This window comes from Panicum virgatum, chromosome 9N, assembly GCF_016808335.1.
Source record: "Panicum virgatum strain AP13 chromosome 9N, P.virgatum_v5, whole genome shotgun sequence".
Lineage (NCBI taxonomy): Eukaryota > Viridiplantae > Streptophyta > Magnoliopsida > Poales > Poaceae > Panicum > Panicum virgatum.
Window position 1 is genome coordinate 40965508 of NC_053153.1, and position 13754 is coordinate 40979261.

Here is a 13754-nt window from a genome sequence, read left to right on the forward strand (position 1 = left end):
AGTTTTGCACTGTTTGTGATTAATTATGCACTTGCAATCAGTCATGTTTGAGATTCTAATGCTGACTCTTATTTTCTTATTGAAGATTCCTACTCACAACTATGAGTTCAGGATCAATGCCAAGGTTACAGTGCATTGCACATTCTCCAGTGACAGCGATGAGGAGACTGGAGAGTTTCCGATTCCGCTGAGGAGGTGAGATATGGCGCCCTGTTGACGGCCGTTAAGTCCTAAAATCAGCCGTCAACTCCTGCAACTTTTCATGTTCAATAATCACCAAATTTAGTTATAGGGCTTATGACTAATCGAATTCCATGAGTTTTGGTAAATTATCATTTGCAGGCACCCACATCTGTAAAATGAGGAAAACACAAGTGAACACAGAAGAAATGCACAGAATATCTTGCACCTGTGTTTCACTTAGAAGAAGGGCCCAAAAACCAGATGAAATGGGCGTGCCAAGCAAGATGCACCTAAGGATCAAGACCATGGCCCACCTATCAGTTATCCAGAGGAAGGCAGGCCCAGGGGAGCACCATCTGGGCTCGGCCGACCCCCTGGGTCGCCCGACCCTCTAGTGGGCCAAATCAGACCCATCTTTCTGCTGCAAATTCCCACAGCTCCCCTACATCTATTCTGGACGTGCATAGTACCACCTCGCAAGTCTAACCACGGATCCACCTTTGGGAGGCTACATAAGGAGGAGGAGAGCACCCCATTCAACACACCACCATCATGTAGATCTTGTGCTCCATTGCAATGGCGAGGCGCTGCCTAGGCTAGTGCTTAGAGTAGCAGGAGGGTGATGAGTAGTTCGGAGGGGCGCCGGCCTGCCGGCGCTCTTCTCCAACTTGTACCTCTACGGATGCTGGCTTCCTCTTGTATGAGTAAGTTAGTATTTATGATTCTTGTATTGCATAGTACTTTTGTATGGGTGAGATCAGTTCTCTTACTCGCGGGTTCGTTGCTCCGTATTTATACAGAGTGCTATAGTTTGCTTTGGGATATCAGACATAGTTAGACTACAGTAGTAATCAGTAGTGTAGACATGGTATCTAGGCTAAGGGTTACCTTCGTTTGCCTTATATCCCACGGTCTGTGAGGTAGGCCGCAGGTGGTGACAGCCCTGTTGGTCCTTAGTAGCCCTCCATGTTCGGATATAGCGTAGAGCCGTTGGGCGGAGTCTCCTGACTATTTCAGGGGTAAGCCGGTGCCCGAAGCGAGTCTTACCCGAGAGATCGACCTTTAACTCATCATTAGTGCTACCGCAGGAATCCTCTCCAGCCTTTCCACTTAATCTTGGTGTGTCCTTGGGCCGACTGAGTTAGGAGTTAGTGCACACACGTCCCCTGTGGATACGATACCCTTGAATACTCACGGGTGAATGCTACGACGGTATCCGTGCGCTTGCGGATCTAATTTGCATCGTTAGAGTACCCAACACGCCCCTACCTTAAGATTCCTAAATTGCAATTATATATATATATATATATATATATATATATATATATATATATATATATATATATATATATATATATATATATATATATATATATGCTAACTTGCCCCTGAAACCAGTCGCACTGAAACAACATGACTTCCTTTTCGTTTGCAAAATCTAGGACGATGATTTTCTTAATGACACCGTACCATTCCATGCCATCGCCCTGGACGACAACACCACTATTTTGTGTGGTTAGATGCTTCTCTATGTCTCTTGTCCGGGAGAAAAAACCATTAATGGAGCACCTGTTGCTCACACGAATACAATGATGCGGACCCCGAGCTAGATCATATAGCATATCACTAACTTTTCCCTGTGCATGTAGTTCACTGATCTACGCTCACAATTATTTGAAAACAGGTGAGCAAATATATAGTGTTGTTATCCATAAATAATTTATACACAAATTATGAATAATCAAATTATACAATAAAATGACTCACCTTACGCTCAAACCATGATACAAATAGTTCCCTATGCCTTTTATCAACATTCGCTGGATTTCTCCCTCTCAATTCTTTCGTATGCTCTCTGCGAGAAAAATGAACATAGGCCTTGTCAATTACATATGCAGTCAACAAAATGAAATACGATTTCACTAGAAGCTTACTCTATCCATGGAATGGCCTCATCACAATTGGATAATATGTAGTGTCTCATCATCCGGAGGTCATCAGAAGATGCAGACTCGACCTGACCACTTCTCTTCTTACTGAAGTCCATGCTGCTGAATACACTCAAACCAAATGGTGGTTCACTAACAGCGCACCTTTCTCGACGGTCTGGCCGATTAAGCTTTGTACTAACATCTTCAAAGAACCGAGAACAAAATGTAAGACACTCCTCTGAGATGTATCCCTCTGCTATCAAACCTTCTGGGCAAGCTTTGTTCCTCACATAACCTTTGAGGGTACGTAGGTATCTCTCCACTGGATACATCCATCTATAGGAAACAGGGCCTCCTAATCTGGCCTCCCAAGCAATATGAGATGGCAAGTGCATCATAATATCAAAAAATGCTGGAGGGAATATCATCTCAAGCCGACAAAGAGTCTCTATAATAGAATTGCAGAGTTTCTCAAGTTCAGATACCTCAAGCTCCTTTGAACATATTTTGTTAAAAAAATTGCTGAGCTAGATCAATGGGATCACTACATCTGTAGGCAATATGTCACATACCACCAAGGGTAAAAGCTTTTGAAATATAATATGGTAGTCATGACTTTTAAGTCCAGCTACCTTGCAACCTTTGACATCAACACATCTCCTGATATTTGAGGCATAACCATCTGGCAGCTTAACATCATGAAGAAAGTTGCACAGAATTTGCTTCATCCCTGGACTTAACTTGTACAACCCTGCTGGCAACTTGTATTTACCTTTTTCGAGCACATGATGTTGATCCTTCCTTATGCCCATATCCTGCAGATCAAGTCGAGCCTTCTCAGTGTCCTTAGTTTTACCTGTTATCTCGAGCAAAGTCCCTAGCAAGGCCTCACATATATTCTTCTCAATATGCATCACATCAAGATTATGGCGTATAAGCAATGAAGACCAGTACGGAAGATTAAAAAAATACTCTTCTTCCTCCAGTTGTGCCATCTATTATCTTCCTCACACTGCTTCCTCTTCTTACAAGTAGTCCTTCCAATAGTTACTTGTTCAAAACTCTCGTACTGCTGCAAGACTTGTTCACCACTCAGCGGCACTGGAGCCTCCCTGTGTCCAACTTTGTTGTTGAAGCTGACCTTGTTCCTTCGCCACCTGTGCTCTGATGGCAAAAAACGGCGATGCCCCATGTAGCAATGCTTCGATCCAAATTTTAACCACAAGTAATCAGTATCCTTATGGCAATAAGGGCAAGCCAACTTCCCTTTTGTGCTCCATCCAGATAGCATTGCGTAGGCTGGAAAATCGTTTACTGTCCAGAGTAGAAGTGCACGTAGTGTAAAATTCTTCTTCACCTTTGCATCCTATGTTTCTACTCCTTTCTCCCAGAGCTCTTTGAGCTCATCGATTAGAGGCTGCAAATACACATCAATGTTATTTCCTGAAGATTTAGGCCCAGGAATCAGCATTGACATCATCCAATACGATTGTTTCAAGCACAACCAAGGGGGCAGGTTATAAGGAATTAGGATAACCGGCCATGTTGTATAAGTCACGTTCAACATCCCAAATGGATTGAAGCCATCTAATGCAAGTCCCAGCCTTGCATTACGTGGGTCAAATGCAAAGTGCGGATACGTGTCATCTACGTGCTTCCAAGCCAAAGAATCGGCTAGGTGCCACACTTTACCATCTTTAATCAATTCTTTTGCGTGCCAACGCATATATGCCGATATCGTGTCGTTCATATATAATCTTTGCAGCCGGGGAATAAGTGGAAAATACCTAAGAATTTTGCGAGGAACCTTCTTCTTTTTAACTCCACCATCTTCCACATCATTAGTCCCCTCAGAGTTTGTATGTTCCCACCTACTCTCCTCACATATTGGACATTTGTCCAACTTCTCGTACTCCCCACAAAATAACACACAGTCATTGAAACAGGCATGAATCTTTTCGTAGCTGAGGCCAAGGTCTCGAACTACCTTTTGAATTTTATCCATAGTATTTGGGACACAATGTCCTACGGGAAGCACAAGGCAGATCAAGTGAAGTATTTGCTCCATTGCACTATTGCTTATATCGCATATGCACTTAATCTGAAATAGCTTGACAATGAAGGATTCTTGGCTAGCCTCCTTGCATCCAGGGTACAATTCCTTCCGGCCTTCTTCCATTAACTTGAAATTTTTCTTTGCCGCAACATTTGGCTCATCTTCATTTATTTCTCCATGGCAAGTACCACTAATCAGTGAGCTAAGCAGATTACTGACAGAACCTTCATCACCACCTTCACTGATATTGCAAGCATCGTCATCCATAGGTTCAGCAGCATGAACAACAGTTTTGCTTTTTATGAAACCATTATCCAACCCTCTATGAAACACGTGTTCTTCAACTTCTTCTCTGGACATGTATGCCATGCCTCGACACATGCAACATGGACATGCTGCAGTCTCTCCTTCATATGTTCCTTCAAAGGTATTTTTAATGAATTTCTCAAACCCAACATGCCAAGCAGGATGTGTGTTAGGCAAAAGCATCCAACCATAATCTTCTTGTGACATAATGCAAAATCTAGGGAAGCAAGTAACCTTTGCAAATAAAAGTGTGCTATAGTAAGTATTAATCAAAACAATAAAATACACGAATATACATAAATAAGTACAAAATATTATGCGCATTTCATGATGGATCTATAACTTAAACTGAGGGATCCAGATATGAGATCGATTCTTCAAGCAGGAGCACTGGAGATTTGTCGGCACGTTGATCAATTTCCTCGCCGGCCCTAGGCGCGCGCTAGTGTTGCCTTTGGGGATAAGGGTCTCGATTCTTCAAGTAGGGAGCACTGGAGATTCATTGGCTCGTTGGGGATTGTAGAATACCAGGGGTCTCGCTGCCGCACGTGTTGTGTAGTCTCATCACAGTTTTATGTGGGCCTCAGGGTTTTCTGTGGGCCAATTCTTTTTGGTCGTTGCTATAGCCTAGCCTAGTTGCAATGATTCCTTATTTTGTTGCTATATCTAATCCATGCTGCAACGACCCTTAGGTTCGTTGCCATATCTCTTAGCCTTGCTGCAACGACCATTAAATCGTTGCAATACAATAACCACAATGCAACGCCTCTGGTTTGCGTCGCAATATCCAAGCTTTCATTCCCAACAACCTGGTATGCATCGCAATAGCTATGCTTCCATTTGCAATGACTGAATTTTGTGTTGCCATAACAAGGATCTATTGCAACGGTAGAGAATAGTAATAGCAACGCTTCATTTTGGTTGTGACAACATCAAGAATAGCAACCAATCCAAGATACGTTGTATTAGCCACACCCTACATGCAACGCATTGTTTTCTGTTGGGAATACCCCACCTTGTTGCAATGATCCAAAACGTGCATTGTGATATCTCCTACTTATCGCAACCAACAAAATTCTAATCGCGACACTAAGATTTTGGTTGCAGAAAGTCACCCTAACGCAACCAAAATCGCCAGTTTTTCTGGTAGTGCTGGTATGTGGGTCTTTGGGTTGATCCTTGTGCCTTTCGGGTCCACCAACAGGATATGAAATGTTCGCCTTGTTCTGGAACCTTATGAACATGTCACATTGCTCCAGTAAAATCATTGGCCCCATGTATGTGGAGGAGTCAGGCCGGTCGGCACGGAATGTGCTGGGCGGTCAGGATTTTCTCTGATTTCGATCATCTTTGGACAGTGGATTCCTGCAAGCACAACTCATCCAAAACTTGTGGAACTTATTAGAATCAAATAAAATATGCATGGAACATGGTGCAAAACTCAATTTATTCCCGAGAAGTTGACGGTCAAAACGTGAGATAATGGCTGTCAACAGAGAGCGGGTGACAGAGCCCCAGCCTGAGCGAAAGTGCTAGGGCCAATCATCCAAAAGGCACTCGATCAGCTACGCGGAAGAGTCGGGTCTCATCTCAGCTTGGCAACAATAGGTAAGTCTGTTTATGTTGCACTTGACTATTTTCTAAATTTCATCGAGTTACTTTTTCTCAAGCTGCTTTGATTTTTCAAGTCCGGCGGACAAAGTGCCGCGGATGACAACATCTGGGGATGATGCCGGGGTGGGATCGAAAGTCCCTTCCACCCAAGTGGACCCGTCAAAAGGGACCAAAACTATTCCGCCAAAGATGACTGCGTCGGCGGGTTGTTCCAAGGGTGGTGGCACCTAGGGGGAGAAGGGCGCCGGAGCTAGCAGGGCACTGGTCATTGGGCCTCTTCCCAAGCTATCGGCGCTAAAGAAGCTTCTGTTAAAGAAGGCGCCCATGTAAGTATTTTCATACTTGTTGCATATTATTGTATTTTGGCTACATGTCAAGTACTTCAACTCTGACATCTTCTTTTAGTAAGTCGAACCTGGGATCTGGGGGTTCTGGCGGTGATACGTCCACAACCCCCAAGCTTTCGGATGATGACTGTTGGTATTTGTTAACGCAAACAGATAAATCTACAAGCGCACGGATACCGCTGTAGCTTTCACCCGGAGTATTCCAAGGTATCGGTTTTCACGGGGAATGAGAAGTGAACTAGAGAGGGGCCAAGATCATCCAAATAAAAGGTAAAAAGAATGTTTTTGTAGGAAGAGAGGGTCTCCTAAGGTATTCCTAAGATTATCAGATGCTAAAGGGTCAAAAAGACTAGGAAAAGGTGATCGGGGTCAGGCCACCAATAGCCCTACGAAACACCAACCCGAACGTGGTGGAATACAAAGGCCTGGTCGGAGCTATCACCTCCGGGGCTACCATAATTATCTGTGGGGTTGGGCACAAACTCAGGTAAACACTAGCCTAGACACCACGTCTATACTAGAGATTACTACTCTAACCCTGTACCTGGACTAGAGCACTCGATCGAGCAGAGTTCCAGTAAATGAAATAAAGTAATAACTGAATTTAGACAAATTATAATTTCAGAGATATCGAAAGATAACCTGGAAGCAACTCGAGTTGAAGTAGATCCGTAGAGATACAAAAGCTGAGGAGATTCCGACAAGCCCGTCTCCTCCTCCTCTCTTCTTCTCTCACTCTCCTCCTCTTTTCTAAAATACAACTAGGTGGAGAACACCTAGAGGGACACTACTACAAGGATAGGATGTAGAAATGAAGCTCAATTGTGTAGGTGTGTGTTGTGGGAGGAGGAAATGGCCTCTATTTATAGGGGGAGAGGTGCTAGGAATATTCCTAATAGCTTCCTTGCATGCCACGGACCTCCCTGCATGCAACCGACCTCCCTGGCATCGGTAACATCCACCTCCACCGACCTGTAGCGAAAACCAGAAGAGAACTGGCCTAGAAGGCATCGAACCAGAGCAAAACCGGAAGAAACATGCGCTGTAGTTTGTTTCTGGATGAAAAACCGGAGTCCTAGGCGACTGGACCGGCAAAAACCGGCGGCTGATCTGCACCTCGGGCGCCTGGGCCGCACACCGCCTTTAGCACTCCAATCTCGAGCGGCCACGTGCCCCTCTGCAGGCCGGTTTTGGCGGGGCGCCGCACGCGCCAGCATGCCCGCTCATTCCCTCGCGCCCTCCTGCCACCTGGGCCCGCCTGGGCAGCGGCTGAGCGCACCACGCGCGCCTGTGCGCGTGCTCCCGCGAGGGGAGCCCCCTCCCGGGGCCACGTGTTGGCATAGGGTCGGTTCGTTTGAATCGTTGTGCGCCCGTACGCTCCCGGCAGCGCGGCGTGGGCCGCCTGGGTCTTGGGCCCCGCCCGTCATCTGCTGCTCGAGTTGACTTCGGGGGCGCTGACGTTAGCGGTGACGTCACTTCTCCTTTTTAATTTGCGAAATTCATAACTTTTTATTGGGAGCTCCAAAAATAGTAAATTATATGTCCATTTTGATCAGCGCGACGAGCTCTTCATATTGGTGCTCCTTGTTTCCCCATTTGAGATAAGTTTTACCTGTGAAAATTAGAGATTCCTGCAAAACACTTGTGAACATCGAAACTCATGGAACTCGTCAGATAAATAATATTTTGTTAAGATCAACCATGGAGTAGACATGGAATGTTGTCATTTTAGTTCACTTTGATGGTCAAATTTATGCGATAACGACCATCAACAAGTTCCCCCACACTTGGATCTTTACTCGTCTCGAGTAAAGGTTGAAGATAAAGTAAACATAAACATAGCAAATCAAGATATGGAACTGTCATAAAGATTATCCCAAAACCTAACTTATACCTACAGGATATGTGAAGTGGCTAACATATCTTCTTGAGTGGTTGAGAAATGGAACAGCTCTGAAACATAGCCATCTCATTCTATTTTCACATCTTAGTAAATTGGAGATTTTTTTCGAAATAAAGCATTGTTCACATGCACTCCTCAAATGGTACTCTCAAATCACTTGAGTGTTTGTTTCCTCACCAAGGCATTTTGATTTTGCCTTCTTTTTCTTTCTACTTCTAAAAAGCTTATGTGGAGCTCAGGTAGGGAAAGTTTCAAGGCATACTTGCATTGCATATTTTGCTAAGTCAAACAATGGATCCAGGGAGAAAAATATCATACGATCAAACCAAGATGTGCGAGTGTGTGGATATAAAGTGGCTATCCTAATTCTATTATGCTCTTTGGAATACTTCTCTCTCTTTATGGAAATTTTAAAGAAACTTTTTTGTGAGAACATGGGCTATCTTTTATTCCCTTCTTCTTCTTCTTTTTTTCATGTCTCACTTTTTCTTTCATCACTCTTTTTTTATGATAGCCTCATGTCTCTATTCACTACAAAACTTTTGAGAGAGAGATCAAACATATTTGGAACATTTATTTTGGTAGAGCCTAACCAAGATGTTTTTGTTCACTCCTGGTGTAGGAGTAGAACATTTTTTTTTAGTGGATCCTAATTGGAATGTAAGTCTTGCGCCTACTCCCAGTGTAGGAGTAGTGCAAATATTTGGTGGCGTGTACGTGATCTTGGTTTTAAAAGCATGATAAATTTCTTGACATGGGTCAACGAAGCTTGACAAAGCTCAACGCAATAACAAGCAGCAGAAGTAGAAGGGTTTCAAAATGTATCATGAAATTTGGCCTTGGTAGGAGTTTCTATTACCATTGAGGAGTATGTGAGACTATGGATTTTATATGTTTTAGCAAAAGAAAATTCTCCAAGTACTTTGAATAGAAAAGGAAGGATTTCCTTGCCAAAGCCATATCTCACTTCACAACAACTTAGGCAGTATGTTTTTCCTATATGTTTTACCCACAAGCATTAAGGATATTTAAGGAACAAAATTTACGCGGTCCATACTTAAAGAGCTATATTCAAATTTACTTTCAGATTTTAAATCTAAGTGTGGACTTTGGTTCTTTTTAAATTTTTGCGAAGCAAGTATAGAACAAGGAGAATGCATATGAAAAGGTGGGAAGGAAATGATCAAACCAAGTTGTGTACACGCTCCTCCACTAGTTCATCATGTGGTTCGGTGCCTTCTGTCCTTCAATGGAGGTGTTGCACACCCCCACACTTCTTTCGAGCTATACTTGCTTTTTATTCAAAGACAGAAATAGGTGAAAACAACAAGGACTCTTCTGGTGGGAAACACCAGAGAGTCAAATTTATTGGACTCAAATTTTACAAGTTCTTTTTTTTCTAACAAGATTGAATATTTTAAATTGAATCATTAAATTGCAGAAATTCAATCGTGTCAATTTCTTCTATCTTTTCTGGTTCAAGGAATACTTTTAAACGTTGGCCATTTACCTTGAATACATTACCGTCATCACTTTGGAGCGTGATGGCACCATGTGGAGAGGTCTCGATCACCTTGAATGGCCCTTCCCATTTACTCCGAAGTTTTCCATGACCGAAGAGTTTCACCCTTGAATTGAACATCAAAACCTTATCTCCTGGTTTGAACTCTTTGTGTTTGGTTCTCTTGTCATGCCACCTCTTTGTTCTTTCTTTGTAGATCTGGGAGTTGTGGTATGCTTTTTCTCTCCATTCCTGTAGCTCAGATATTTGCATTTGTATCTTCCAGCCAGCTAGGTGGAGGTCCATATTCCACTTCTTGATGGCCCAATGAGCTCTGAACTCCAACTCCACGGGTAGATGGCATGTTTTTCCATATACCAGCTGGTATGGTGACATGCCTATGGGTGTCTTGTATGCTGTTTGGTATGCCCATAGTGCATCATATAGCTTGTTCTTCCAATTCTTCCCCATCTCATCCACGGTCTTCTGTAGAATGTTCTTTATCTGTTTGTTTGATGTTTTAGCTTGACCGTTTGTCTGGGGATGATATGGAGTTGCAACATTGTGCTTAACTCCATGTCCGGCCAGGAACTGCCGAAAGGTCTTGTCAATGAAATGTGATCCTCCGTCACTTATGACCATTCGGGGTGTTCAAAATCTTGGGAATATCACTTATTGGAACATCTTTTTGGAGTGCTTGGCATCGTTAGATCGGCAGGGAAGTGCTTCAACCCACTTGGATACATAGTCCACTGCTACCAAAATATATTCAGCATCTCCAGACTTTGGGAATGGTCCCATGAAGACTATCCCCCAGACGTCAAACAGCTCCACTTGGAGGTTGTTCATGAACGGCATTGCATCCCATGCATTGATGCTTCCATGTTTCTGGCATCTAGCACATCTTCTGACAAATTCCTTTGCATCTTGATACATCGTTGGCCAGAAGAATCCGCTCTGCCAGATCTTGGCATGTGTACGGAATGCTCCGTAGTGTCCTCCATAGGGCGATGCATGACATCTTATTATGATCTTTGTGGCTTCAACAGTTGGGAAACATCTCCTCAACAGCCCATCAGCACAAACTCGATAGAGGTATGGGTCGTCCCACAGGTGGGAACAGCTTAGATGCTTGAGTTTTCTCTTGTCCTCCCTTGGTGCAACATATCCTGCAACTATATAGTTGACAATATTTGCGTACCATGGGTTCGAGTCTGTTTCCTTGAGGAGAGTGTCATCTCTAAGATAATCGTTAATGGGTAGCTCATGTGTGTCCCTATGATGAAGCCTAGACAAGTGATCGGCTACAGAGTTCTCCACTCCTTTCTTATCTCTTATTTCGATGTCAAACTCTTGGAGTAGAAGAATCCATTGAATGAGCCGAGGTTTGGCGTCTTTCTTAGTGAGGAGGTATTTGAGTGCAGCGTGGTCTGTATAAACAATTACATTTGCCCCCACTAAATACGATCTAAACTTGTCTATTGGAAAGACCACTGCCAGCAACTCTGTCTCAGTTGTGGCGTAGTTCAGCTGTGCCCCGGTTAAAGTTTTGCTAGCGTAGGATATAGCATAATGCTTTTTATCCTTTGTTTGGCCCGAAACGGCCCCGACAGCAAATTCTCTAGCATCGCACATGATTTCAAAGGGCAATTTCCAATCAGGTGGCTGGATTGTTGGGACTGTAATGAGTGCCTTTTTCAAGATTTGAAAGGCTTCATGGCACTCATTGTTAAAGATGAAAGGTGCATCTTTAGCCAAAAGGCTTGTCAGGTGGAAGTTGTTCAATGACCTCAATTTTTGCTTTGTCCACCTCTATCCCACGAGCAGACACCTTATGTCCAAGCACTATCCCTTCCTGAACCATGAAATGGCATTTCTCCCAGTTCAGGACTAAGTGCTTTTCTTCGCACCGTTGTAAGACTTTTTCTAAATTCTCCAGACAATCTGTGAAGGTTTTGCCATAGACGGTAAAATCGTCCATGAACACCTCCATGATTTTCTCAATCATGTCAGAGAAGATAGACATCATGCACCGTTGGAAGGAAGCTATAGCATTGCATAGTCCGAACGACATGCGTCGGTATGCGTAAGTTCCATACGGGCATGTGAATGTAGTCTTACTTTGGTCGTCGGGGTGGATCAGAATTTGGTGATACCCAGAGTACCCGTCAAGGAAACAAAAGAAGGAATGGTTCACGAGGCATTCTAACATTTAGTCAATGAACGGCAACGGGAAATGATCCTTCTTAGTGGCCTTGTTGAGTTTTTGGTAATCTATACACATCTGCCACCCCGTGACATTCCGTTGAGGGATAAGTTCATTCTTTTCATTCTCAACGACTATCATACCTCCTTTCTTCAGTACGACCTGGACTGGGCTGACCCACTCACTATCCAGCACGGGATAGATAATTTCGGCGTGCAAGAGTTTCATGACCTCTTTCTTAACAACCTCGTGCATAGCGTTGTTAAATCTTCTTTGTGTTTCCCTCGATGGTGAAGAATCAGGATCGATAGGGATTCTATGAGTGCAAAGAGTGGGACTAATCCCTTTGAGGTCTTGGAGCGAGTAGCCTATGGCCGCTTTGTGTCTTTCTAGGACGGCGACAAGTTTTTGGGTTTCTTCTTGGGAGAGCTTGTCACTTATGATGACAGGGGTTTCACGGTTATCATCTAGAAAGACATATCTTAGGCCAGAAGGAAGGGGTTTGAGCTCGATTGAGGGTTCTGGTGGCACCTCGGCTTGATCTAGCTCAATGGGTTCTGCCAGCTCTTCTTCTTCTTCAATGAAGTTTTCAACGTCTAGAGCTGGTTCGGCCATGTTTTCTAGGTAAACCACCATGACATTCTCCAAGGGTTCTCATTTGGATTTAGGCTCCATTATCGCATTGTTTGAGCATGAAAATGGGACAGCGATAGGAGAACTTCCCAATTTCACATTCAAGAGACCCTGTTTTGGTCTTTCCTGAAAGAGTGTCCCTAAGGGTAACCCAATCAAGAGGGACATTTCCGAGATGTCATAGATATGAAAATCCAGACGATACTCAGAATCTCTTATGCGCAAAGGAATCGACCTTATGATCCCATAGCTTTCAAGAATGAATCCCGAAGGAATTTTTAAAAGCTTATGAGACGGGATCACAAACTCGTTGGGGCAAAGCATTTCAGCTAAGACTTTTGGAATAATATTCATCCCAACGGTCGAACAGTAGTGAGCCTCTAAGATGGTTTCCTTAAGGACGCAAGGTAGAACATCGGATGGGGCAATGATTCGGGCTACCTCAGTGGACAACTCTGCTTCTGCCGACCATTCACGACTCATGATGGCCGAGAGTCCTTTGATATGTTCTAAAAGGAAGGCTCATTGTGCGGACCATCATCCTCAGTCGGTGCAGAGTGCACTAGAGGTCTCACTTGTACTGGTAAATTCGAGGCATTTCCAAAATCTTCAAAAAGATCTTCCTCGAATTCAAAGGGAAAAGAAGAGGGATGAGGTTCATCATCCTCATGAGTTTGGTGCATTCCCTTAATGGGAGGTTCATCAGCAACCGGTTCATGGGGAGGATTCAAAGGAATTTAAGAAATGGTTGCGAGCGCCTCCTCTTCTTGGTCGGGACTTGACTCCACTATTTCTTTAGGGGGCTTGTCATATATGTCAGTGTAAGGGTTATTTTCATGGATTTTTTTTAAGGATGGCCTTCCCCTTACTAATGGTCATGTGCTTGAACGAGCCTCCAGAAGAAATATCTAGGTAATCAGCAGCCTCTTTGCTTAGACCAAGATGGAAGTGATTCAAAAGGACGTGGTCAGGCAAAGAAAGGTTTGAGCCAGTATTTATAAGGTCTGTGAATCTAGCCCAAGCTGCTCCTAGAGTCTCTTTCTCTTTCTGTCGGAAGGTGAGAATTTCTATACG

The 13754-nt window shown here is 43.7% G+C and overlaps 1 protein-coding gene across 1 annotated transcript; it reads right to left on the reverse strand.

Moving 5' to 3' along the window:
- Positions 1–9757: 9757 nt before the first annotated feature.
- On the reverse strand, positions 9758–10483 carry LOC120689014. The gene has a single exon (XM_039971367.1). The coding sequence runs from the start codon at positions 10481–10483 to the stop codon at positions 9758–9760; it is 726 nt and encodes a 241-aa protein (XP_039827301.1).
- Positions 10484–13754: the final 3271 nt, after the last annotated feature.

Coding starts and splice junctions, on each gene's coding strand:
- LOC120689014 (XM_039971367.1), bottom strand. CDS start 10,483: ATGGTCATAAGTGACGGAGGATCACATTTCATTGACAAGACCTTTCGG.